This window comes from Anser anser (genome assembly GCF_964211835.1).
Source record: "Anser anser genome assembly, contig: HAP1_SCAFFOLD_34, whole genome shotgun sequence".
In the NCBI taxonomy this organism is placed as follows: Eukaryota; Metazoa; Chordata; class Aves; order Anseriformes; family Anatidae; genus Anser; species Anser anser.
The window spans coordinates 2,248,201-2,273,840 of NW_028154129.1; the positions used below are offsets into that span (position 1 = coordinate 2,248,201).

Sequence of the window (25,640 nt, forward strand, 5' to 3'; positions counted from 1 at the left end):
CGGGGCCACCAGGACCCTCATGGAGTCACCACAATCCTCTTGGGACCACCAGCACCCTCCTGGAGCCAACTGTGGCCACCAGGACACTCTTGGGGCCACCAGCACCGTCTCTAGAACCTGCCCAGTGCCACCAGCACCCTCCTAGGACCACCCAGGCCCACCAGCAGCACCCATAGCCCACCGCCCCCCCCCCCTTGCCCACCTGCCAGGCGCTTCATCCAGGAGGCCTCGTCGATGCCCAGGTTGTTGACCACGATGCGCAGGATGTTGCCCAGGAGGGCGTTGAGGTGCTGGCCGGTGACGGCGGTGGCCCAGGGGCCGCGGGGCCGCGTGTCGGGGCCGCGCTCCCACCAGCGGGGCAGGTAGTTGCAGAGCATGGGCAGCGTCACCTCGATGACGTGCGGCATCTCCGTGTAGCGCGCCCCCGACTCCGCCAGCCCCCCGATGTCCCGCATCAGGCGCTCCAGGTCCGGGATGTCCGGGCACATCTCCTCCACGCGGCCGGGCAGCCCCAGGACTGCGGGACACGGGGGGGGGGGAAGTGGGGTGATGGGGGGGCACGGTGTGGGGGGTCAGGGTGTTGGGGGGGGTCATGGCGTTGGGGGATTGGAGGTAGGAGGGATTAGAGATAGGGGGCCCCAATATTAGGGTGATATGGGGGTGATATGGGGGACAAATGGGGGTGTTGTGGAGACCCAGGGTAAGGGGATTGGCGATTTGGGGGGGGGGGGGGGGGGCTGATATTAGGGTGAGAGGGGGATTGGAGATAGAAGGGTGCCCCAAAGACGGACGCGAGGGAGAACAGGGGGAGCCCCAAAGCTGCAGGAGCTGGGGGGGCTCCAAACCCGGGGGTGAAAGGAGAGGGTTCGGGGGTGCCCCAGAAGAGGGTTGGGGGTTTGGGGGGGGCCCTGCCCCACTCACTGGCCCGCTCGCGGGGGGACTTGGTGCTGTAGACGGAGCAGGGGTTGAACTCGTTGAGGTGCGGCTCCAGGAAGGCCACGGGCATGGCGGCGGCCAGGCGGGCCAGGCACTCCCCCAGCGCCGGGCGCTGCCTGCGGGCAGGGGGCTGCTGAGCCACGGCCACCACGAAGCCCCCGCCGGCACCCCAAAGCCCCCACAGGCACCTCCAAAGCCACCACCGGCACCCCAAGGACCAACATGGGCAACCCAAGGCCATCACGACCATCCCAAAGCCACCATGGGCACCCCAAAGACCACCATGGGCAACTCTAAGCCATCGTGGGTGCTCCAAGGCCACCACGGGCGTCCCACAGCCACCCCAAAGCCCCCACGGGCGCCCCACGACCACAACAGGCATCCCAAGGCTACCACGGGTGCCCCAAGACCACCCCAAAGCCACCTTGGGCACCCTATGGCCACCCCAAAGCCACTCCAAAGCCACCACAGGCGTCCCACGGGTACCTCAAATCCACCCTAAGTGTCCCATGGGCACCCCAAAGCCATCAGGGGCACCCCAAAGCCATCAGGGGCACCCCAAAGCCACCCCAAAGCTAGCCCCCCCCCCCTCACCTCTCCACGTAGGGGTTCCTGGTGGTGCCCAGCGAGTAGATGCTGCACAGGATGCGGTAGCAGGACACCTGCACGTCGTCAACTGCGGGGAGGGGACAGTCGGGGGGGGGTCCCCAGCCCGGTGACCTCTGCACCCCCCCCTCCCCCGTTGTCCCATCCCCAACGCGTCCCCTCATCCCCAAAGCACCCCTTGCTCCCCACAGCCCCCTGTCCCCAAACTGCTCCCAGTGTCCCCAGCGAGACCCCCTGTCCCCAAAGACCTCCCAGTGTCCCTGATGTGTCCCCATCCCCAAAAAGCTCCCAGCGTCCCCAATGAGACCCCCCTGTCCCCAAAGACCTCCCGCTGTCCCTGATGTGTCCCCCCCATCCCCAAAATGCTCCCCCAGTCCCCAAAAACCTCCCCCCGTCCCCCCAGCCCCCCCTTACTCCTGACCCCCTGCTGCGTCCCCTTGTCCTCAACCCCCTGCCATGCCCCCTTCCCCCCAAACCCCCCCCCGTGTCCCCCCGCTCACGGATGACGTCGTCCCCGAACTGGTGCTGGGCCACGTGCTCGAAGAGGGAGGTGAGGACGGGCAGCAGGGCCACGGTGGTGTAGTTGATGTTCTGCGCCACCCCCTTGACCTGCGTGCGGCTCTGCGTCACCTTCCCCAGCTTCAGGTTCTCCACCATCTTCTCGATGTCCTCCGAGGCGCTCTCGAAGAAGGAGCGCAGCCCGGCCTTGACGATCTCGGGGCCCGACTTCATCACCGTCCTGCGGAAGGGGCGCCGCGTGGCACCGGGTGGCACCGGGTGGCACCGGGCGGCACCGGGCGGCACTGGGAGGCACTGGGAGGCGCCGGGAGGCACCGGGTCCCCGTCCCACCTGGCGTCCAGCGAGCGGGCGAGGATGTGCAGGCAGTTCACCACCGCCGGCGCGTCCGTGCCTGGGGGACCGGGATGGGGTGAGGAGCCTCTGGGGCACCCCACTGCTGCCCCACGGCCGCCCCACATCCTCCCCGCGGCCGCCCCACAGCCACCCCACGGCCGCCCTTACCGAAGAGGGAGACGCGGTGGCGGACGAGCGCGGCCAGCTTGCAGAAGAGGCTGAAGGAGGAGCGTTAGCTGGGGGGGGTCCCCAAATCCCCCAACCTTGGGGGTGTCCCCACGCACCCCCAAACCTAGAGGGGATCCCCCAGATCGCCCTAAGATGTAAGGGGGGATTTCGACCCTCCCCAATCTGTAAGGAGGACCCCAAATTTTTTTTTTGGGGGGGGACCCCAAGACATAGGGGGGGGGGACACGATTTGTAGGGGACCCCAAGTTGTAAGGCGGGGGAACCCCAACTTGGGGAGGGGGGGGACACAACACGTAGGGAGGACCCCAAGCTGTAAAGGGGACCCCAATATATGGGGGGAACCCAATCTATGGGGGGGGAACCCAACCTGTAGGGGGGGGACCCCAAATAACAGGGACCAGGACAGGGGGTGTAGGGGTGGGACCTGGCACCCCGAATACCCCACCCACGCCCCTAGTTGGGGGGGGGTCCCGGCGCCCCGTGCCCCCCCCCCCCCACCTGGTGATCATCTCCTTCTCCTTGTTGGACGCGTGGCCGCCGCTGCCCAGCACCTTGGCCGGGGTGGAGAGGAAGTAGAGGCAGTGGTTGTGGAAGTACTGGTTGATGAGGGGCAGCAGGATCTGGGGGGGGGCACGGGGCTCAGGGGGCGGCCGGCGGGGGGGGGGACCCCGAGGAGGCACCCCCTTCTCCCACCAGCACCCCTAAAATCCCCCATGGGCATCCCCGTGGCCAGCATCTAAGAACAACCCCCGCCCCAACCCCTCTATGGGGGAACCCCATAAGGGACCCCAAACACCTGCGGAGCCCCCAGACACCCCTCGGGGGACCCCAAGGACCCCATAGGGGCACCAAAATGCCCCGGGGGACCCCCAGTACATGGGGTGCGCCCCATAAGCCCCCCCCCCCAAGCACCCCATAAAGGACTCCAAACGCCCCATAAGGGTCCCCGAGCACCCCCAAAAGGGACCCCCAAGCACCCCACTGCCCATGGGGTGCCTGCGCCGAAGCCACCCTGTCCCCATCCCACCCCCTTTTGGGGTCCTCGCCCTCCCCCCCCCCCCCCCAAATTTTTGGGGTCCCCCTGACCTTGGCGAAGAACTTGATCTCCTGCTCGTGGGGGGACTTCTCCACCCGCCCGCTGCTCACCACCGCCTCTGGGGGGGGGGGACGGGATGGTCAGGGGGTGGGGGGGGGGCACTGGGGATGTGGGGGGGACACTGGGGGGGGGGGGGCAGGCAGATGGTGGGACACGGCTGCACAGGGACAAGGCGGGGGGGGGGGGGACATTTGGGGGTACCGCAAGAGGGGGAGCACCAAGGGGGGGGGGGATGGTGGAGGGTCCCAGGGAGCACCAGGAGGGTCTGGGGGGGGGAGTTTTTTGGGGGGGGGGCCCCCCCATACCCAGGTGGGCAATGAACTCCTGCGAGATGTCCATCCACTTGAGCAGCTGCTGCAGGAAGCCGTAGGCGAAGCGCTTCTCGATGGACGACGTGTCCAGCTCCATGTCCTTCAGCCCCCTGCACCGAGGGGGGGGGGGGGCACACCTCAGCCCCCGACCCCCCCCCCAAACACCCACCCGCCACCCAAAAACCCCCAACCCCCCCAAACCCCCCCCCTCAAACCCCCCACCTTGCCCCCAACCTGCCCTACGCCCCCAAATCCCTCTGCGCCCCCTCACTTGAAGCCCCCCCCCCACCCCCCCCTCCGGCCCCCCCCCAGCACCCACCGGGTGACGGCGTAGCCGTTGAGTTGCAGGAACTTGAGCAGCTCCTGCGCCTTCTCGCGGTCCCGCGCCTTCTCCTTGGCCGTCAGCGTGTCGTAGGGCACGAGCAGGGGGTGCGAGCCCCCCCCTGGGGGCACCCCCCCTGTCAGCACCCAGGGGTGGGTGTACCCACGGGGGGGGGGGAGGGGGGAACCCAATGCAGCACCCATGGGAGACACCCAGGAGGGGGGGAGCCAGGGGGAGCGGGGCATCCGTGGGGAGCAGGAATTGGGGGGGGGGGCTTTTGGGGGGGCAGCACCCATGGGGGGGCAGCACCCATGGGTGCTGCACCCCGGGGTGGGGGGCTGCTCACCCTTGGCCTCCAGCTCCTGCTTCTTCTTGCGGCCCCAGGTGTTGTGGTAGTTCTCGGCCAGCTGCTCCGCCATGGCCTGGGGGGCACAGGGGGGGGCACGGGGTCGGGGGGTGCACGGGGTCGGGGGCGGTGCATGGGGTCAGGGGGGGTGCACGGGGTCGGGGGGGGTGCACAGGGTTAGGAGGGGACATGGAGTCGGGGGGGGACACAGGGTCAGGAGGGCACACGGGGTCGGGGGGGGTACACGGGGTCGGGAGGACACATGAGGTTGGGGGGGGGACACGGAGTCAGGGGGGGAAATGGGGTCATGGGGGGACATGGGGTCATTTGGGGACACGGGGTCATTTGGGGACACAGGGTCATTCAGGGACATGGGGTCATTCGGGGACACGGGGTCATTCGGGGACACGGGGTCAGGGGTGGGACACGGGATCAGGGGGGCGCGTGGTGTCGGGGAGGACACGGGGTCGGGGGAGACAAGGTGCCGGGGGGGGGGTGCTCCCGGTGCCTGGGGGGGGGCGGGGGGGGGGGGGGTCTCCTTTTGGCGCCCCTCACCTGCAGCTCCCGCGACAGCGTCACCCCCGAGAGGTCGACGGGCTGGGGGCTGTACCCGTGGCTGGGGTCGTAGGTGGCCTGGTGGGGACGAGGAAACCTCAGCGTGGGGGGCTCAGCAGGGGCTGGGGGGCCCCCCCCGCCCCCCCCGGAGCCCCCCGACCTGGGCGGACTGGGAGATCCTGCGCGGCTTCTTGCGCTCGGCCCTGTCCTCGTCGCCCTCGCGCGCCTTCTCCAGCAGCCACTCCCAGGCCAGCATCGCCTTGAGGGACTCCTTTATGGGCCACCGGTAAATCTCCTTGTCCTGGGGGGGGCGGGGGGGGGTCAGCAAGGCGGGGGGGGGGGCAGGGGTTCGGGGGGGGGCAGCGGAATGGGACAGGGCTGGGGAATTGAATGGGGTGGGGGGGGTTAATGATGGGGGCAGGATGGGGTGTGGGGTTGGGATGGGGGTGGGGGGGGTGGGGGGGTCCCAGGTGGGTTTGGGGGCAGGGTGGGGCTGGGGGGGGCTGGGACGTGGAAGGGGTTTGGGGTTTCAAATGGGGGTGGGGGTCCCAGGTGGGGCTGGGGGGGCCCAGGAAGGGGATTGGGGGTGTGGAGGGAAGTTTGGGGGGGGGGTCCTGGATAGGGCTGGGGGATCCAGAGGGGTTTGGGGGCCCTGGATGGGGTTGAGGGTCCCGGATAGGGACTGGGGTCCCGGATGGGGACTGGGGGTGTCCCCCCCCCCACCCCCCCGGGACGCGCTGACGGCACCTTCTCGGAGAAAGTCTTGTAGGGGCGCAGCATGGGGTGCGTCTTGGCCTCCTCGTCCACCGTCTCCCCGTAGGTCCAGTTGTTCTGGATCTGGGGGGGGGGGGGACATGCTGGGACATCATCGGGGGGGGGGACACGGCCATGGGGGGCGGGTCACGGCCATGGGGGGGGTCACAGCCATGGGGGCGGGGGTCCCCACCTTGTCGAAAGCCCACTTCTCGTGCGTGTACTCGGCGTACTTGTTGATGAAGCCGTCCAGCTTCTCGGGGATGATGACGCTGCGGGGGCGGGGGGGGGACAGGGATATGGGGGGGGGGGGGGACACGGATATAGGGTGGGGGGCCAGGCCCCACAAGGACCCCCCCCCGGCAGCCACAGGATGTTGGGAGCAGCTGGGACGGAGCCGCTGCAGGGCCGGGGGGGCTGCTGGGGGGGGTCAGGGAGGGTCGGGGGGGGGAGGGGGGGCCCTACTTGAGGGTCTCGACGGGTTTGGGGTCGAAGTTGCCCTCGGCGTCCACCGAGGCCTTCTTCTCGGTCTTGGAGGAGTAGCTGGCGTCCACGTAGTCGGGGGGCAGCGCGCCGCCGATGGCGCAGAGGCACGGCATGGCCAGCTTGTACAGCTCGGCGTCGAAGCGCTGGGGGGGGCACGGGGACAGGATGGGGATGGGGAAGGGACCCGGCTCCTCTCCGGCCCCCGGCGGGGTCCTCAGAGACCCCGCAGTCCCCCACGCCCGGCACCAGCCCCGTCTGGTTCTGCTCCTCGTCCCTGTGGCCCCGTCCCGGTGTCCCCATCCCCGTCCCCATGTCTCCATCCCCATGTCCCCATCCTCATTCCTATATCCCTGTCCCATCCCCATTTCCCCATCCCCATTTCCCCATCCCCATTTCCCCATCCCTCTTGAACCCTATTTTTCCATCCCCATGTCCCCACATCTCCCTTGACCCCAAGATCCCCACCCCCACGTCCCCATTTCCACATCCCCATCCCTCTCAAACCCCATTTTTCCATCCCTATGGCCCCATCCCCATCCCCATGTCCCCATCCCCATGTCCCCATCCCTCTTGACCCCCATTTTTCCATCCCTACATCCCCCTTGACCCCCACATCCCCCTCCCTGGTGTCCCCATCCCCCTTGACCTCCACGTCCCCATCCCCATGTCCCCAAATCCCTCTTGACCCCCATTTCCTCATCCCCACGCCCCCATCCCTCCCCAACCCCATTTTTCTGCCCCCACCGCCCCATCCCCATGTCCCCATGTCCCCCACCCCCCCATGTCCCCCCCACCTTGTGCGCCAGGGACTCGAAGATGCCCCAGAAGAGCTTGCGGGTGAGGTGCAGCTCCTCCTCGGAGCTGACCCCGTAGTTGGGCCAGCCGCTGGGCAGGCAGTAGTACTTCCAGCACCGCTCGTAGTGGTTGGTCAGCAGCTGGGGGGGCACGGGGGGACATGGGGACACCCGCCGGGGGGGGGTCCCCAAGATGGGGGGGGAGGGGGGGACACACGTCGCGCAGCGCCCACCTTGAGCGGCATCTTGGCGAACTCGTTGAGGATGGGCACGTCGAAGACGAGGCGGCGCAGGAGGTGCTGCAGCATGGACGGACGGATGTACCTGCGGACGGACGGACACGGGGGGGGGGCGTCAAGGGGCTGGGGGAGCGGGGGGGACAGGGGGGTGAATTTTGGGGTGTGTGTGGGGGGGGGAGGTCCCCACCGGCACAGCGCCATCAGGCACTCCTCGATGACGTCCCGCTGCGCCTTGGTGAGCGAGCGGCCGCGGGAGAGGCGGTAGATGGTGTGCAGCATGGAGTCCACCATGATGGCGCGGTGCTCGGTGCCCGCGAAGAGCGGCGCGCACTTGGTGATGAGCGGCAGCACCGCCACGCACAGGTAGCGGTTCAGCGCCAGCGCCATCTCCGTCGTGCTGAAGGCGGCCTGGAGGGGGGGGGGGGGCACCGGGGTCGGCATACGGGGTGGGGGCACATGGGGTCGGCATACGGGGTGGAGGGATTTGGGGGGGGATGGATTCTGTGGGGAGCGCTCGGACCCGGCCCGTGGGGATGGGGGAGGTTTTTTGGGGGGGAGGGGCTGTTCCTGCCTCCTAGGGCAAGGGGACCCCACGGCCACCTCATGGGATGAGGAAAGTTTTGGGGGGGCTGTTTCTGTCGCCTAGGGCGAAGGGACCCCATACCCATACCATGGGACGAGGGGACCCCAGAGACACCTCATGGAAGGAGGGAAGATTTGGGGGACCCCGCACTCAGCCTGTGGGACGAGGGGACCCCATCCCATAAGACAAGGAAAGGTTTGGGGGACCCCATACCCATCCCAGGGGACAAGAGGGACCCCATACCCATCCCAGGGGACAAGAGGGACCCCATACCCGTCCCAGGGGACAAGGGAAGGTTTGGGGGACCCCCACACCGCCCCGTGGGATAAGGGGACCCCACACCTGCCCCTCAGGACAAGGAAAGGTTTGAGGACCCCATCCCCATCCTGTAGGACAAGAGGAGGCCCGGGGCACCCCCACACCACCCCGTAGTGCCAGGGGACCCGCGAGACCCCCCTCAGCGGGGCAGGGTAAGGTTTCGGGGACCCCCCCGCACCCCGTCTCACCGTGTCGAGCGAGGCGGCCGCGCGCATGTCGGGCAGGAAGCCGACCTCGAGCAGGCGCAGCAGGAACTCCTGCGTCTCGATGCCGTAGACGCGGTCCAGGAACAGCACCATGGGCGCCTTGTGGTCCGGCACGAAGCTGGCCGACATCCGCGGCTCCACCAGGTTCCCGTCTGGGGGGGTGTGCAGCACCCATGGGTGCGGGGTAGCACCCCCCCCCTTCCACCCCCTGAACCCCCCCGGCGCCCACCTTTGCCGAAGGCGGGGATCTGCAGCGGGAGGCTGATGATGCCCACGAGGTCGTCGAGCGGCACCAGGGAGCGCAGGATGGCGCGGATGCGCAGCGCCTCGCCCTTGCCCGCCTGGATCAGCTGCGGGAGGCGAGCGGGGGGGGGGGGGGGGGGTTGTGGGGTGCCTGGCACGGCCGGGGACACCCCCGGGGACACCCCCAGACCCTCCCCCCCAGCCCCCAGCCCCGGTCCCTACGTGCATCTCGGGGGCGCAGCGGCCCAGCAGGTCGATGAGGGCGGCGTAGAAGGACATGATGGCGTTGCCCAGGTGCACCCGGTTCTCCTCGTGCGGCTCCTCGGCCCCGAACCTGCGGCGTGGGGACAGTCAGAGGGGTGAGGGGTCCCCCGGCACCCCCCCGGTGTGCGGGGACACCCGACATGGGGACGTTCGTGCGCCCCCAACAGCCTCGGGGTGCGCCCACGTGTGGGGTCCCCGTCTCGGTCCCCATCCCCATCCCAGTCCCGGTCGCCGTCCCGGTGCCGGCCCCAGTGCCCGCCCCACGCACAGCTCTCGCCGCCGGTCCTTCTTGATGGTGGGGCCGTCGCGGGCCGGGTCCTCGGAGATCTTGATGGCGTCCTCGATGGCGGCCAGCAGCCCGCTGCCGCCCTCGCCCCGCAGCGCCGGCCCGAAGCACTCGGGGCGCCGGATGAGCAGGCGCACCACCACGTTGGCGTTCTCCTCCACGCTCTCGCCTGCGGGCACCGGGGGTGTCAGGGACCCCCCCCGAGGGCGGGGAGGTGACACCGAGACTTTGGGGGGGGAGCTGGGGGTGCCCGGACCCCGGGGTGCAGGGGTGGAGGGGGAGAACCCAGGGGGCAGTGATAAGGTCAGGAGTGTGCAAGGAAGGGCGGGGGGCGGGGATGGGGGCTTGGGGGGCACAGACTTGGGGTGCAGGGACTCGGGGGGCGCAGGGATTTGGGGGCAGAGATGTCAGGGTGCATGGACTTGGGGGCACACAGACTTGGGGTGCAGGAACTTGGGGGCAGAGATGTTGGGGCATGGGGACTTGGGGGTGCCCAGACTTGGGGGCACAGGGATTTGGGGGCACGAGGATTTGGGGTGCAGGAACACGGGGGCAAAGACCTCGGGGCACAGGGGCTTGGGGGTGCAGGAACATGGGGACAGAAACTTCGGGGCGCGGGGACTTGGGGGCAGAGACCTCGGGGCACACAGACTCGGGGGCAGGGGGACTCGGGGACAGGGACTTCGGGGCGCGGGGGCTTTTGGGGGGGCGCGGGGTGCCGACCGTTGACGAAGACGGCGAAGCGCAGGAAGTCGAGGTAGCGCTCGCCGCCGCAGGGGTTCCAGCCGATGTCGGGGTACCCCTTGGAGAGCAGCATGGGGCAGCTCTGCAGCCCGCAGCTCGCCAGGTACGTCACCACCTGCAGGGCGCCGGCCGCCGAGGGGGGGGGGGGGGGGTCACGGCTGCAGCCCCCTCTCCACGACCCCCTCCCCGCGCCCCCCCACCCCGTGCCTCCCCCCGCACCTTCTCCAGGTCCTGCTCCTTCAGCGCCAGCGCCAGCTCGTTGTTGTCGATGACGGAGGCGGCCGCCACATCCAGGGGGGTCGAGCCCCGCATGCCTGGGGGGGGGCACAACATTGGGGTGGGGGGGGTCAGGGTGCGTGGGGGGGACCCGGGTTGGGGGTGCCAGGCTGGGATTGGGGCACCCCAGGGTGCCAAGGATGGGGTGTGGGGACCCCCAGGGTGTCAGGGTGGGGACCAAGGGCGCCGGGTGGGGGTGCAGGGGTTTTGGGGTGCCAAAAGAGGGGCAAAAGGGCTTTGTTTTTTTGGTGCCCCCCCCTCCCGCCCCAGGGCACCGAGCTGGGAACGGGGGCCACCAGATGAAGGCCGTGGGCACCCTGGGGAGCTGGGTGGGATAAGAGGGGCGCAAAGAGCCCGGGGTGCCCGGAGGGGGCGCGGGGGGGCAGGAGGGGACCCGCGGCGATGTTTGGGGGTGCGGGGGGGGGCACGGGGAGCGGGTGGGGGCTCACCCAGGCCGATGCTGCTGTTCTCCAGCAGGTAGCCGAGGTGGTCGAACATGGAGCGCTGGTTCTGGCGGCTGATGCGGCAGAAGTAGCAGAGGAAGCGGCAGCAGTTGGTCACCATCTTGGGGAAGCGGATCTCCTGGGGGGGGGGGGGACACACGCGTGAAAAGGGGGCCGGGGGCATCTGGGGGGGGCTCGAGGGGGGGGTTCTGGGGCTCACCTTGGACTCGCCGCCGCCGAGCACACTGACCATCACCTGCATGACGGTCTCGTGCATGCCCAGCGCCCGCATCAGGTTGGGGTGCTGGTAGAAGACCTTGTTGTTCATGATGTTCCTGGGGGGGGGGGGGACACGGGGGCGTCACGGAGCTGGGGGGGGGCACCGGGGGGCCTCGAGGTGATCGGGGAGTGGGGGGGGAGCTGAGGGGGCATCGGGGGGTGGGTACGAGGTGCTGGAAATGGGGTGGGAGAGGGGACACGGGGTGCTCGTGAAGGGGATTTGGGGGGGCAAACGGGGGGGGGCATGGGGTGGTGGAGCTGGATACAGGGTGCTGGAGGGGACACGGGGTGCCCACAAAGGGGATTTGGGATGCCCAGGAAGGGGATGTGGGGTGCCCGGTGGGGGGACATGGGGTGGTGGAGCTGGATATAGGGTGCCAGAGGGGCCACGGGGTGCCCAGGAAGGGGATTTGGGGTACCCAAGAAGGGGATGTGGGGTGGGAAATGGGGATGGTGGGGTGCCCGGGGGGGACATAGGGTGGTGGAGCTGGATATAGGGTGCCAGAGGGGACATGGGGTGCCCGAAGGACCCTGGGGTGCCCATGAGGGGCCGCGGGGTGCCCGCGGGGGGCCGGGGGCGCACCCGATGCTCTGTATCATCAAGTTCTCCTCCTCAGGGCCCATCTGCACGATGAGCAGGGAGCGGATCTGGCCCAGGCACTCGAGCAGCTCGATGGTGTCGGCGACCGAGTGGGCGCTGATGGTGTAGGCCTTGGGCAGCGCGCGCACCAGCTCGCCCAGCCCGTCGTACTGCCGGTGCAGGAGGCTGAACATGGCGCGCACCAGCTCGGGGCTCTGGATGAACGACTCCTGCGCCCAGTGCACCATCGTCTGCGAGATCAGCTCCTGCAGCGTGCCTGCGGGGTGGGGGGGCAGACGGGTGGCCAGAGCTCAGCGCGTGCTGGCGGATGGCTCTGGCGCCTCGGGGATGGTCGGGCACAGCCTGAGCCTGCCAGTGCCGTGGGGACGGCTTGGCTGGTGCCTCGGGGACAGCTCTGATGGCACCTCGGGGACAGCTCTGATGGCTTTTTGGGGCCAGCTCCGTTGGCACCTTGGGGACAGCTCGGCCATGCCTTTGCGCCAGTCCCATTGATGCCTTGGGGACGGCTTGGCTGGTGCCTTGGGGACAGCTCTGACGGCATTTTGTGGCCACCTCCGTTGGCACCTTGGGGACAGCTTGGCCATGCCTTTGAGCTGGCCCTGTTGGAACCCTGGGGACATCTCCGATGGCATTTTGTGGCCACCCCGTTTGGCACCCTGGGGACAGCCCCATTGGCACCTCGGGGACAGCTCGGCCATGCCCTAGGGACAGCCCTGCTGGGGACCTGGAGACGGCGCACATGGTCCCAGCCCCCCCCCCCAGTCGCGTCCCCCCCCTCACTGGGCACCGGGGGCTCCTCGGGGGGCGCCTCCTCCTCGGGCGCCTTCTTGCGCAGCCCCACCACCTTCTGCACCAGTCCCAGCAGCCGGTGGTGCAGCGACGTCTCCTCCGCCGCCTCCTCCTCCTCGCCCGCCAGCTCGATGCCTGGGGGGCACGGGGACGGGTCAGCGGGGTGGGGGGGACACGGGGAGGGGTCAGCAGGGTGGGATGGGGAGCTCACCGCAGTGCGCCAGCAGGTCGTTGTGGAAGTCGAGCAGCTCGTCGCGGATGTCCTCGGGCACGGGGCACTCCTCCTCGTCCGCCCCCGCCTTGTACTGCAGCAGCATGTTGATCTGGGGGGGCGCGGGGGGCTCAGTGGGTCCTGAGGTCCCCTGGGGCACGTCCCCGACTCCCACCGCATCCTCGGGCACGGCCTCGGGCACGTTCCTGGGCACGTCCTCGTGCACGGCCCCACGCACAGCCCCGTTTCCCTTGCGTGTCCCCATCCACGTCCCCATTTCCCACCCCACACGCGTCCCCGTTTCCCATGCACGTCCCCAGGCCGGGGGGGGGCACCTGCTCCTGGGGGGGCGAGCGGAACTCGCGGGTGCGCCGGGCGGTCTCGGCGGCCGACATGGTGAGCGCCCGCATCAGCTGCCCGTAGCGGCGGTGCTGGTCGTGCTGCAGCCGCTCCACGTGCCGCTCCGAGAAGGCCACGATGGCTTCGACGCGGTGCTGCAGCTCCCGGTCGCAGAAGTACTGCAGCAGGTTGCACATCTGTGGCCGCAGTGTCAGCGGGGGGCACGGGGACCCCAAGGACGGGGACTCCCCCGCCCCCCCCGGTAGGGTCCCCTCACCTGCAGCTTGACCGACTCGGGCAGCTTCATCTGCAGCAGCCCTTCCTCCAGCCCCTCGTCCTCCTCCTCCTCCTCCAGCTCGCCGGCCTCAATAGCCTTCTTCCGTGCTTCCTCCTCCTCCTCCTCCTCCCTCTCCTCCTCCTCCTCCTCCTCGCTGGCCGCCGCCTCCCGCCGGGGCTCCCCGAAGACGCGGGGCTCGATCATGCGCAGGACGCGGCGCACGTCGGCGTCCCCCAGTGCGCCCACGGCCAGCAGCGCCGACACCAGCTTCAGCACCGGCACCAGCTGGAACTCCACGCTGCCGCCCACAGGGTCCCGGGCGTGGGGACCCCCCCCGGCCACCGCCTCGGCCAGCATGCGGATGGCCCGAGCGCCCAGCGCGCCCAGCGGCACCCCGGGGCTGAGCGGCGCCCGCCCGCCGCCCGCCGCCAGCACGAAGCACGGCTCGGCGAAATGGGGCTGGGGGCGCAGGCAGGCGCTGGGCCCCACGCCGGGGGGGCCGGGCACGCGGCTGCCGTCGGGGAAGAGCGTGATGCTCTTGGTGGCCTCAGTCATGGGGATGATGAACTCGGCGCTCATGGAGGCGCGGGCGCGCTGCGCGGCGTCGAGGTGCATGGCCAGCAGCAGGTCGTAGTAGCCGGCGCGCAGCGGCCCCGGCAGCTCGGGGCTCTCGATGGCGAAGAGGAGCTGGGCCTGGTCCACGTGGCTGCAGAGCGCGTGCGCCACGCGGTTGTTGCCCAGGGCGCACACGGCGCAGTACAGCTTCAGCGTGTGCCACTGGAAGCGCAGCAGGTCCAGGCGCTCCGACAGCTCCATGATGTCGATGCACCTGGGGGGGGGGGGGGGAGAGGGGGGCACGGTGAGGGGGGGGGGGTCATTTAGGGACCCCGGGGATGGGGGACGTTGGGGTGGGATGTTTGGGGACCCCATGGGTAGGGACACTTTGGGGTGGGACACTTGGGGACCCCAGGGATGGGACACCATCTGTCCCCAGGACAGGGGCACCCGGGGTCCCCGGGGATGGGGTGCATTGAGGTGGGGACACACGGGCACCCCAGGAATAAGGACACCTTGGGGCGGGACACTTGGGCACCCCAGGGATGAGACACCTCAGGTCCCAAGGACAGGGACACCTGGGGACCCCAGGGGTAGGGTACATTGGGGTGGGACACTTGGGGACCCCATGGATAGGGACACTTTGGGGTGGGACACTTGGGGACCCCAGGGATGGGACACCATCTGTCCCCAGGACAGGGGCACCCGGGGTCCCCGGGGATGGGGTGCATTGAGGTGGGGACACACGGGCACCCCAGGAATAAGGACACCTTGGGGCGGGACACTTGGGGACCTCAGGGATGAGACACCTCAGGTCCCAAGGACAGGGACACCTGGGGACCCCAGGGATAGGGTACATTGGGGTGGGACACCTGGGGACCCCGTGGATAGGGACACCTTAGTGTGGGACAATTGGGGATCCCAGGGGTGGGACAACTGGGGTCCCAAGGACAGGGACACCTGGAGGTGGGACACTTGGGGACCCCAGGGATTGGACACTTGGGGACCCCGTGGATAGGGACACCTTGGGGTGGGACACCTGGGGAGAGACTCCGGCTCCCCCGGGGGGGGTTTGGGGGTGTCCCCGACCTGTTCTCCTCGGGGATGTGCAGGGCCATCATGACGAGGGGCTCGGAGCACTGCACGGCCCAGCCGTGGCGCTCGCTGATGCGCGCGGTGTCGACGGCCAGCGACTCGTTGGGCATGCGGCTCCAGGTGACGGGGGCCAGCAGCTGGATGGCCAGCCGGGGGGGGCACTGCGGCTCCGGGTTCCTGCGCTCGCTGCTGAACATGGCGGCCGAGATGGGCATGATGTTCTGCGGGGGGGGGGCAGGGGGGGGCTCAGCCAGGCGGGGGGCACCAGGGAGCCGGGTCTGACTCCGTAGACCCTCGCTGATATCCCACAGACCCACTGTGATGCCCCATCGATCCCCCCCCCCAATACCCTGCAGACCCCCAATGATACCCCATAGATCCCCCCCAATACCCCACAGACCCCCCCCAAAGATACCCCATAGATCCCCCCCAATACCCCACAGACCCCCCAATACCCCACAGACCCCCCCCAAAGATACCCCATAGATCCCCCCCAATACCCCACAGACCCCCCCCAAAGATACCCCATAGATCCCCCCCAATACCCCACAGACCCCCCAATACCCCACAGACCCCCCCCAAAGATACCCCATAGATCCCCCCCAATACCCCACAGACCCCCCCCAAAGATACCCCATAGATCCCCCCCGATACCCCACAGACCCCCCCCAATACCCCACAGACCCCCACCAACACTCCCCAGATCCTCCTGACACCCCAAAGACCCCTCCAACACCCCTCAGACCCCTCCAACACCCCCCCCAACACCCCCCAGGGTCTCCCCATACCCCCCAACACCCTCCCAACCCCGCCCAACACCCCCTAGACCCTCCCCAAACACCCCCCAGACCCCCTGCAACACCCCCCAGACCCCCTCCAGACCCTCCCCTTACCCCCCCCTCTTCCACCACCCCCCCCATTACCACCCCTAAAGGCCCCAGGACCACCTTCCCCCCCCGGCCCCCCCCCCCAAGGACCCCAGCCCCCAGTGGGCGTCCCGGGGGGGGCACCTTGAGCTTGCCCAGCTCGAACTGGACGACGTTCTGGCTGGTGGGGAGGGCGAAGACGGCGGGGAAGAGCTTGGTGTTGGGCTCCACCTGGAGAAAGGGGGGGGGGTCAGCGGGGTGGGGGGCATCCCCCGGGATGGGGGGGGCACTCGGGGGGGGGTCCCACCTGGAAGAAGGTGTTGATCTCCTTGCCGTTGGCCGTGAAGGTCATGAGCCCGGTGGCCAGGTCGAGCAGGCAGCCGATGACCAGGTCGCTGTGGCTGACGCGTGCCTGGGGGGTGCTGCTGGCGAACTCGCCCCCCCACACCATGTAGCAGTTGCTGCGCTTGATGCTGGGGGGGGGGAACGGGGGCGTTAGGGGGGGGATTTGGGGTGTTGGGGTGGGGATTGGGGTGTTTGGGGGGGGAACGGGGAGGGATTTGAGGGTGTTGGGGGGAGGAACTGGGAGGGAATAAGGGGGAAATTGGGGGCGTTGGGGAGGAATTGGGGGTGTTGGAAGGGAAATTGGGTGTAACTGAGGGGGGTTGGGGTGTTGGAGGGAGAATTGGGAGGGATTTGGGGGGGGGGAAATGGAGGTGTCGGGAGGAGGAATTTGGGTGTTGGGGGAGAGAATAGGGGGTGCCCCCCACGTCCGCAGCCCCATGGTGTCCCCCCCAACGTCCCCACACCCCCTGTATCCCCACGTCTCCAGCCCCAAGGTGACCCCCCCCCCCACTCATCACCAGCCCCATGGTGCCCCCCCCCAATGCCCCCAGCCCCATAGTGTCCCCCTCAGTGTCCCCATGTCCCCCAGCCCCCCGGTGTCCCCCTCGATGTCCCCATACCCCCAACCCCATAGTGTCCCCCTCCACGTCCCCATTTCCCTGGTGCCCCCAGCCCCCCGGTGTCCCCCTCGGTGCCCCCAGCCCCATGACGTCCCCACGTCCCCCAGCCCCTCGATGCCCCCAGCCCCTCGATGCCCCCAGCCCCATGACGTCCCCACGTCCCCCAGCCCCTCGATGCCCCCAGCCCCTCGGTGCCCCCAGCCCCATGACGTCCCCACGTCCCCCAGCCCCTCGATGCCCCCAGCCCCTCGGTGCCCCCAGCCCCATGACGTCCCCACGTCCCCCAGCCCCTCGGTGCCCCCCCCCAGCCCCCCGTTGCCCCCCGGCACCTGTCGTGCACGTTGCCCTTGTCATCGCCCATGGTGACGGTGACGGTGCGCACGCGCGAGAGGTCGAAGGCGGCGTCGTGCTGGTGGTAGTCGGGGGTCACCCAGCCCACCCAGACGCACGAGGGCTCCTGCCCCGCGAAGATCCGCACCGAGTAGTAGTACTGCGGGCACACGGCTGCTGGGGGGGGCTGCGGGGGGGTGGGGGGCGCGCCACGGGGCGGGGGGACACCAGGGGACGAAGGGATGGGGACCATGGGGACGAAGGGACGGGGACCGTGGGGACCATGGGGACAAAGGGATGGGGACCATGGGGACAAAGGGATGGGGACGAAGGGACGGGGACCGTGGGGACGAAGGGACGGGGATGGGGACGAAGGGACGGGGACCGTGGGGACCATGGGGACGGGGACGAAGGGACAGAGATGGATGAAGGGATGGGGACAGGGATTAAAGGGTTGGGATGGGGACCGTGGGGACGGGGATGAAGGGACGGGGCCGTTGGGATCGTAGGGACGGGGACCATGGGGATGAAGGGACGGGGACTGAGATGAAAGGGTGGAGACCATGGGGACAAGGGACTACGGGATGGGGACAAAAGGACAGGGACCATGGGGATAGGGACTATGGGATGGGGACTATGGGGACAGGGATGAAAGGATGGGGACCGTGGGGTCAGAGACCATGGGGATGAAGGGATGGGGACCTCGGGGGGATGGGAATGAGACAGGGACGTGGTGGCACAAGGATGGGGACCACGGGGACATGGGAACGGGATGGGGACATGAGAATGGGGGGGGGGGGGGTGGACTGGGGGTCTGGGGGGGGCTGCCCGCCCCCGTACCGTGGTGGTGTTCATGATGACCTCGGGGTCGTCGCGCTCGTCGGGGACCACGTCCTCCTCCAGGCGGGGGACGGTGGGCACCACCGGGGGGGGCGCGAACGGCGTCTTCCTGGCCTTGAACAGAAACCTGGGGGGGGGGGCAGACCACGGGGGGGGGGGGCATATTAGGGCATCCCACCACCCCCAAGACCCCCCAGGGGGGCACCCAAGGGGTCTCCCCCCCCACACACTCACCCCCTCCGGGTCTTGCCCTTCTCGGTGGTCGCATCCTTCTCGTTCTCCCCGCGGGGCTGCTCGCGGGGGGCCGGGGCCGCGGGGCCCCCCCCGGGGGGCTTCTCGCCCTCCCCTTCGCCCTCGGGGGGCCGGGCGCCGGCCGAGCGTCGGAGGCGCTCGAATTCGGAGAGGGGCTCGAGGCCGGCGTCGTCGGGGGGCTCGGGGGGGGCCTGGGGCAGCGGGGTGGTGCCGGGGGGGCAGCGGAAGCGGGGGTGGAACTGCACCGGGAGGCTGAGGCGCAGGAACAGCAGCTCGGGGGGGGCGGCGGGGGGGCCGGGGGCGCGGCGGGACAGGCGCAGGCAGGGCGGCGCGTCCACCGTCCCGTCCATCCGCGTCACCTGCGGGACCCCCCCCCCCCGGGGACACGGGGTCACGGCACGGGCGGGGGGCATCAAGGGGCTGGGGGGGGGTGGCAGTGGGGGCCCATGGGGCTGGGCGTCCCCCCACCATAGGGACCTGTGGGTATTGGGGTGCCCGTGGCGACGTGTCACCCCGTTACGGGGACCCGTAAGCATTGGGGACCCCATGAGGGGCATGCGCCCCCCCAGCACAGGCCCCCACAGGTATTGGGGACCCCGTAGGTGTTGGGGACCCCATAGGGGACGTGCATCCCCCCACCACATGGCCCCATAGGCACTGGGGGCCCCATAGGGATACGCCTCCCCCCCCCGAGGTATTGGGGACCCCATAGAGACATGCATCCCCCCACCACAGCCCCCGCAGGTATTGGGGACCCCATAGGGATGTATCCCCCCCCCCCAGGCATTGGGGACCCCATTGGGCCGCGCCTCCCCCCACCACAGGACCCCAGAGGTGTTGGGGACCCTACGGGGACACGCCTGACCCCACAGCTACTGGGGACCCCTTGAGGGACACCCCCCCCCCCAGCCCTGGGGCGGGTGGGGGGGGTGGGGGGGGGCTGACCTCGAGCTGGGGGTGGTCGGGGGGCACGGGGGCGAACTGGGGCAGGCTCTTGCTGAACCAGAGGGTGAGGGGGCGCTTGGTGTTGATGGCGAAGGGCTCGAAGCCCTCCTGCAGCCCGCAGATGGTGAAGAAGCGCAGGCTGCCCACGTCCTGGCCCAGGTTCAGCCGCCCCGCCTGCTCCAGCCCCAGGCTGCACACCGGCACGAAGCCTGGGGGGGGCGCGACATGAGGGGGGGGTCGCGATATACCGGGGGGCGGTCGCGATATATTGGGGGGCGGTCGCGATGTATTGGGGGGGAGGTCATGATATACCGGGGGGAGGTCGCGATATACCGGGGGGAGGTCGCAATATACCGGGGGGAGGTCACGATATACCGGGGGGAGGTCGCAATATACCGGGGGGAGGTCGCGATATACTGGGGGGAGGTCGCGATATACCAGGGGGCGGTCACGATGTATTGGGGGGGAGGTCACGATATACCAGGGGGAGGTCACGATATACCGGGGAGAGGTCGCGACATACTGGGGGGAGGTCGCAATATACTGGGGGGAGGTCGCGATATAGCGGGGGGAGGTCGCGATATACCGGGGGGAGGTCACGACATACAGGGGAGGGTCGTGATATATGGGGGGGGGGGGGGTCTTGACATGTAAGGGAGATTGCAACATAAGGAGGGGGTCATGATATATGGGGGGAGTCATGATATATGGGGGGAGTCATGATATATGGGGGGAGTCATGATATATGGGGGGGCCGTGACATGGAAGGGGGGGCCACGACATATGGAGGGGTCCGCAACATGTTGGGGGGGGGCCGCGACCTGGAAGGGGGAGGGGGGGTCACAGTATATGGGGGAGTCATGATATATGGGAGGGCATCGCGACGTGGAAGGGGGATCGTGACACACGGGGGGAATTGCAATATAGGGAGTGGGTCTCATGCCATGGGGGGGGGGGGTCACGATGTGGAGGGGGGATCGCGGCACATGGGGGGGTCGTGACATAGGGGAGGGGGTCGTGACATGGAAGGGAGATTGCAATATAGAGGGTGGGTGTCGTGACATATCGGAGGGCCGCAACATATGGGGGACATGGCCTACGGGAAGGTTATCACGCCACAGGGGGGGGGTTATCACGACACACCGGGGGTTATCGCGACACACGGGGCGGGGGGGGCGTTATCACGCCGCGCTCACCGTCGCCCACTTCGAAGTCCTTGAAGGCCAGCTCGGAGCCGGCGTCGCTGATGAGCACCTCGCCGTTGAGCGTGAAGGTGATGTGGCTCTCGGCCAGGTCGATCATGCAGCCCACCACGTCGCCCGCCTGCCACGTCCGCCCGAACGGCTCGCTGCCCACGTGCCAGCGCTGCGCCTGCGGGGCCGGAGCGTTGCGGACGGGGGGGGGCACCCACCTAGGCCCTCCCCAGTAGGTGACGGGGGGCGAGAGGGGGCGATAGAGGTGCAATAAGGGGCGATAGGGGAGGAATAAGGAGGGATGGGGGCAATAGAGGAGCAATAAGGGGCGATAGGGGTGCGATAAGGCGCGACAGGGGGCAGCAGGGGGCTCACCCGGTGCCCGTTGAAGACGTAGGCGAGCTCGTCGGCGCCCAGCTCGACGTCGGGGCGCACGTGGGGCCGCGCCCAGCCCACGCGCATCTCCCCGGTGGTGACGGCCTCGAACTCGAAGTACCACTTGCCGCTGCGCACCGCGTAGCTCCGCTCGGCCCGGAAGATGCGCATCTTGTCGGGGCGCCCCCGCGGCACCCCCTGGGCGGCTGGGGGCAACGGGGCGTCAGCACCCCCCGGGGGGGCCCCCAAAGGCACCCGGCACCCTCTGCACCCCCAAACGGCCCCCAAAGGGCCCCCAGTGTCCCCAGATGGCCCCAAGTGTCCCCAAAGGACACCCAGTGTACCCAAACGGCCCCCAGTGTCCCCAAAGGACACCCAGTGTTCCCAAACGGCCCCCAAATGGCCCCCAGTGTCCCCAAGCAGCACCCCAAAGGGCGCCCTACATCCCCAAGGGGCACCCTACACCCTCTTTGCCCCTGCCCCAAAGAGCGCCCCCAAGCAGCCCCCAGTGCCTTCAGTGTCCCCAGTACACCCCAGTACCCCTGGTGCCCCCAGCACCCTCAGTGCCCCCAGTCTCCCCCAGCACCCCCAGCGCCCCCAGCGCCCCCAGCGCTCACGGCTCTCCTGGTCGGGGGGCTCGATGTTGTAGCCGTAGCCGATGAGGGTGCGCACGGCCTCGCAGAGGCTGTCCCGGTTCGTCTTCTTGGTGCGCTCGTCCAGCAGGTTGTAGGGCACCAGGCGCGGGTTGCGCTTGTTCTTGATGTCCTGGGGACGGGGGCACGGGGGTGGGGACACGGGGACACGAGGTATGGGGGCAGGGGGACGTGGGGGATGCTGCTGCTGTGGGTGTGGGGACACGGGGACGCCGCTGCTGTGGGTGTGGGGACACGGGGACAGCGGGGATGCTGCGGCTAGGGGTATGGGGACACCGCTGCTGTGGGTACAGGGACATGGGGACACCGCTACCGGGGGTATGGGGACACGGGGATACGGGGACATAGGGACGCAGGGACACCGCTGCTGTGGGTATGGGGACACCAGGACATGGGGACATGGGGACACCGCTGCTGTGGGTATGGGGACATGGGGACACCACTACCAGGGGTATGGGGACACCAGGACATGGGGACACCACTGCTAGAGGAATGGGGACACGGGGCTATGGGGACATCGCCACCGTAGTGCCAGGGATGCGGTGAGCATGGGGACACCGGGGACACCGCTTCCACGGGGAAAGGGACCCGGGACACCACCACCGGGGACATGGGGACATGGGGGACAAGGGGACACCGGGGAGGTCGAGGACACGGGGGGGTGGGGATGCACCACGGGCACAGGGACGCCGGGGAAATTGGGGACGCCGCCGCCGTGCGCACGGCGAGACGGGGACACCAGGGGACACCGGGGGACACCGGGGGGACGCCGGGGGGATGCCAGGGGACGCAGCTCCGGGGCTGGGGGCTGGGGGGGGTGCGGGGGGGCCCCCACCTGCACGATGCTGTAGGTCCAGCCCTGCTGCACGCGGTCGCGCGCCCACACGTTGTGCGCGTTCTCGGCCAGGCGGTCGACGAGCGTCAGCTGCGCCGGCGTCAGCCGCACGTGCGCCAGGTCCAGCGGCGCCGGCTTGTACCCGTTGGACATCACGTACCTGGGGGGGGGGGGGCACGGCTAGGAGACCCCCACCCCACCCGGGGACACCCCCCTCCCAGCGGGGGGCTGGGATGGGGACCCCCCCCCAAGTTGGGGACTCCCAAAGGGACACCCCGAGATTTGACCCTAAATAGGGACCCCCCCTCCCAGTTGGAGACCCTGCTGGGGAACGCCCCCAGATTGGGAACCCAAGTGGGACCCCCCCGGTTGGAGACCCCCAAATGGGGACCCCCCAAAATGAGACCCCACTAAGGACACCCCAAAATGGAAACCCAAATGGGGACCCCCCCGAATTTGGAGACCCCCCCCAAGAACCCCCCAAACCCATACCCCAAATGGGTTCCCCCCTAATCGAAGACCCCTAAAGGACCCCCCCCCCAAACCCATACCCCAAAGGGGTCCCCCCCCCAATCAAAGACCCCCTAAAGGCCCCCCCCATTTGGAGACCCCCCCCCCCCCCCGCGGCCCTACGTCTTGGGCAGCTTGATCTTCCTGAGGTTCTCCTCCGCCTTCTCGTCCGCCATGCCCACGTGGCAGCCCAGCGCCAGCAGCGTCCTGGGGAGGGGGGGGACACAAGTGGTGGGGGGGGGACCCCAAACCTCAGCCCCGGCCCCCCCCAGTCCCCGGACCCCCCTCACTTGAGGGTCTCGCCGGACATCTGCAGGTTGTAGTTGCGCTCGGGCTCGGGCAGGCTGTGGAAGTCGAGCAGGCAGGGGTGCAGGCGCTGGTTGTCGTCGCGGACCTGGGGGGGGCACCGGGGGGGGGGGGGGCTCAGCAGGAGCCTGGGGGGTGCTGCGGGGGGGCGTGGGGGGGGGTTTTGGGGGCACTCACGGGGCCGTAGGTCCAGCCCTGCTCGATGCGGGTCAGGGCCCACAGCTCGTGGATGTTCTCGGCCAGCTTCTCGCGGATGCGCTCCAGGTGGGGGGGCAGCACGATCTTGGGGGGGGGGCAACGGCCGTGGGGACCCCAAAAACACCCAGGGGAGGGACAATGACAAAATCCCCTCCCTTCTCCCCCCCCAACTCCATTCCCCCCACCCAACCCCGTCCCCTGAGCGTCCCCAAGCCCCCCAACCCCCTCCTGAAGCCCCCCAGACCCCAGACCCCATCCCCATTTCCCCATTTCCCCCATTCCCCCCTCCCCAAGCCCCCCAACCCCATTCCCCCCCCACCCAACCCCATCCCCTGAGCATCCCCAAGACCCCCAGCCCCCAAACCGCATCCCCAAGCCCCTCAAACCCCATTCCCCCCCCACCCAACCCCATCCCCTGAGCATCCCCAAGTCCCCCAGACCCCAGACCCCATCCCCATTTCCCCCATTCCCCCCTCACCAAGCCCCCCAACTCCATTCCCCCCCCACCCAACCCCATCCCCTGAGCATCCCCAAGCCCCCCAGCCCCCAAAACCCCCTCCCCAAGCCCCCCAACCCCATTCCCCCCCACCCAACCCCCTCCCCTGAGCATCCCCAAGCCCCCCAGCTCCAAACCCCATTCCCATTTCCCCCATTCCCCCCCCCAAGCCCCCCAACCCCAGCCCCATTTCCCCCATTCCCCCAGCCCCCGAAACCCATCCCCAAGCCCCCCCCCAGCTACCTCCCTAGCCCCCCAACCCCATTTCCCCTCCCCCCCCCCGCCGCCCCCGGCCCCCCACCTGCATGGTGTCGACGGGGCAGGGGGTGAAGGCGGTGTGGGGCAGGGCCTGGGTGGGCCCCAGCAGGCAGCGGGCGCCGGGCCCCTGCCCCCCGTAGGCCTTGATGGGCTCCAGGCGCAGGCGCTCGCGGGGCAGCAGCGCCTCGGCGCAGGGCGAGTACCCGGGGGGGGGCAGGAACTGGAAGTCCCCGTGGCGGCCCCCCAGCAGGAACCGCAGCCTGGACGAGGCAATGGGGTGGAGAAAGGAATGGGGTGGGGGTCGCGGCCCCCCTGTGGGACCCCCGTGGGGTGACCCCCCACCCCCCCCGGAACCAGGGGCGTTTGCCCAAAGCCCCCCACCAGCAGCAAAGGCATCGGACGCCCCCCAGTGTGGTCCCATGGGACCCCCCCCCAAGGATTAAACAGCCCCAGTGTGACACCCCCAGCCCCACAGCAGCCCTTATAAAGCATCCCTGGCCCCATAGCAGCCCCCATGCATCATCCCCAGCCCCACACCACCCCCATGCACCACCCCCAGCCCCACACCACCCCCATGCACCACCCCCAGCCCCATAGCATCCCCTATGCAGCACCCCCAGCCCCATAGCATCCCTTATAAAGCATCCCCAGCCCCACAGCGGCCCCATAGCAGCCCCCACGAGGCATCCCCAGCCCCATAGCAGCCCCTATGCAGCACCCCCAGCCCCACAGCAGCCCTTATAAAGCATCCCTGGCCCCATAGCAGCCCCCATGCGTCATCCCCAGCCCCACACCACCCCCATGCACCACCCCCAGCCCCATAGCATCCCCTATGCAGCACCCCCAGCCCCATAGCATCCCTTATAAAGCATCCCCAGCCCCACAGCGGCCCCATAGCAGCCCCCACGAGGCATCCCCAGCCCCATAGCAGCCCTATGCAGCACCCCCAGCCCCACAGCAGCCCCATAGCAGCCCCTATGCATCCTTAGCCCCATAGCAGCCCCCACGAGGCATCCCCAGCCCCATAGCAGCCCTTATAAAGCATCCCCAGCCCCACAGCAGCCCCATAGCAGCCCCTACGCATCCTTAGCCCCATAGCATCCCCTATGCAGCATCCCCAGCCCCATAGCTGCCCCATAGCATCCCCTATGCATCCTTAGCCCCATAGCAGCCCCCACGAGGCATCCCCAGCCCCATAGCAGCCCTTATAAAGCATCCCTGGCCCCATAGCAGCCCCCATGCATCATCCCCAGCCCCAGATCACCCCCATGCACCACCCCCAGCCCCATAGCATCCCCTATGCAGCACCCCCAGCCCCACAGCAGCCCTTATAAAGCATCCCCAGCCCCACAGCAGCCCCATAGCAGCCCCTACGCATCCTTAGCCCCATAGCATCCCCTATGCAGCATCCCCAGCCCCATAGCTGCCCCATAGCATCCCCTATGCATCCTTAGCCCCATAGCAGCCCCCATGAGGCATCCCCAGCCCCATAGCAGCCCCTATGCAGCATCCTTAGCCCCACAGCAGCCCCTATACATCATCCCCAGCCCCATAGCTGCCCCATAGCATCCCCTATGCATCCTTAGCCCCATAGCAGCCCCCACGAGGCATCCCCAGCCCCAC

At 69.2% G+C, this 25,640-nt stretch overlaps 1 protein-coding gene across 1 annotated transcript in view; it reads right to left on the reverse strand.

The window, feature by feature from the left end:
- Positions 1 to 110: 110 nt before the first annotated feature.
- The window catches only part of RYR1 (ryanodine receptor 1), a gene marked incomplete at both ends in the record, with an annotated part of 41,092 nt that continues 15,562 nt past the window's right edge, over positions 111 to 25,640 (reverse strand). The window contains 47 exon segments of the mRNA XM_083853066.1: positions 111 to 517; positions 922 to 1,052; positions 1,531 to 1,612; positions 2,043 to 2,281; positions 2,393 to 2,453; positions 2,564 to 2,613; positions 3,083 to 3,204; positions 3,671 to 3,738; positions 3,986 to 4,101; positions 4,311 to 4,434; positions 4,660 to 4,735; positions 5,215 to 5,292; positions 5,375 to 5,515; positions 5,962 to 6,051; positions 6,161 to 6,239; positions 6,433 to 6,596; positions 7,248 to 7,388; positions 7,481 to 7,571; positions 7,674 to 7,894; positions 8,576 to 8,745; positions 8,823 to 8,943; positions 9,059 to 9,170; positions 9,369 to 9,555; positions 10,110 to 10,245; positions 10,350 to 10,444; positions 10,856 to 10,988; positions 11,070 to 11,184; positions 11,712 to 11,985; positions 12,510 to 12,653; positions 12,730 to 12,841; positions 13,065 to 13,265; positions 13,346 to 14,174; positions 14,990 to 15,216; positions 16,006 to 16,092; positions 16,169 to 16,334; positions 17,156 to 17,316; positions 17,997 to 18,123; positions 18,231 to 18,607; positions 19,194 to 19,402; positions 20,390 to 20,564; positions 20,762 to 20,967; positions 21,379 to 21,526; positions 22,250 to 22,409; positions 22,883 to 22,966; positions 23,050 to 23,153; positions 23,243 to 23,347; positions 24,061 to 24,277. Coding sequence (XP_083709192.1) covers positions 111 to 517; positions 922 to 1,052; positions 1,531 to 1,612; positions 2,043 to 2,281; positions 2,393 to 2,453; positions 2,564 to 2,613; positions 3,083 to 3,204; positions 3,671 to 3,738; positions 3,986 to 4,101; positions 4,311 to 4,434; positions 4,660 to 4,735; positions 5,215 to 5,292; positions 5,375 to 5,515; positions 5,962 to 6,051; positions 6,161 to 6,239; positions 6,433 to 6,596; positions 7,248 to 7,388; positions 7,481 to 7,571; positions 7,674 to 7,894; positions 8,576 to 8,745; positions 8,823 to 8,943; positions 9,059 to 9,170; positions 9,369 to 9,555; positions 10,110 to 10,245; positions 10,350 to 10,444; positions 10,856 to 10,988; positions 11,070 to 11,184; positions 11,712 to 11,985; positions 12,510 to 12,653; positions 12,730 to 12,841; positions 13,065 to 13,265; positions 13,346 to 14,174; positions 14,990 to 15,216; positions 16,006 to 16,092; positions 16,169 to 16,334; positions 17,156 to 17,316; positions 17,997 to 18,123; positions 18,231 to 18,607; positions 19,194 to 19,402; positions 20,390 to 20,564; positions 20,762 to 20,967; positions 21,379 to 21,526; positions 22,250 to 22,409; positions 22,883 to 22,966; positions 23,050 to 23,153; positions 23,243 to 23,347; positions 24,061 to 24,277 — 7,663 coding nt within the window.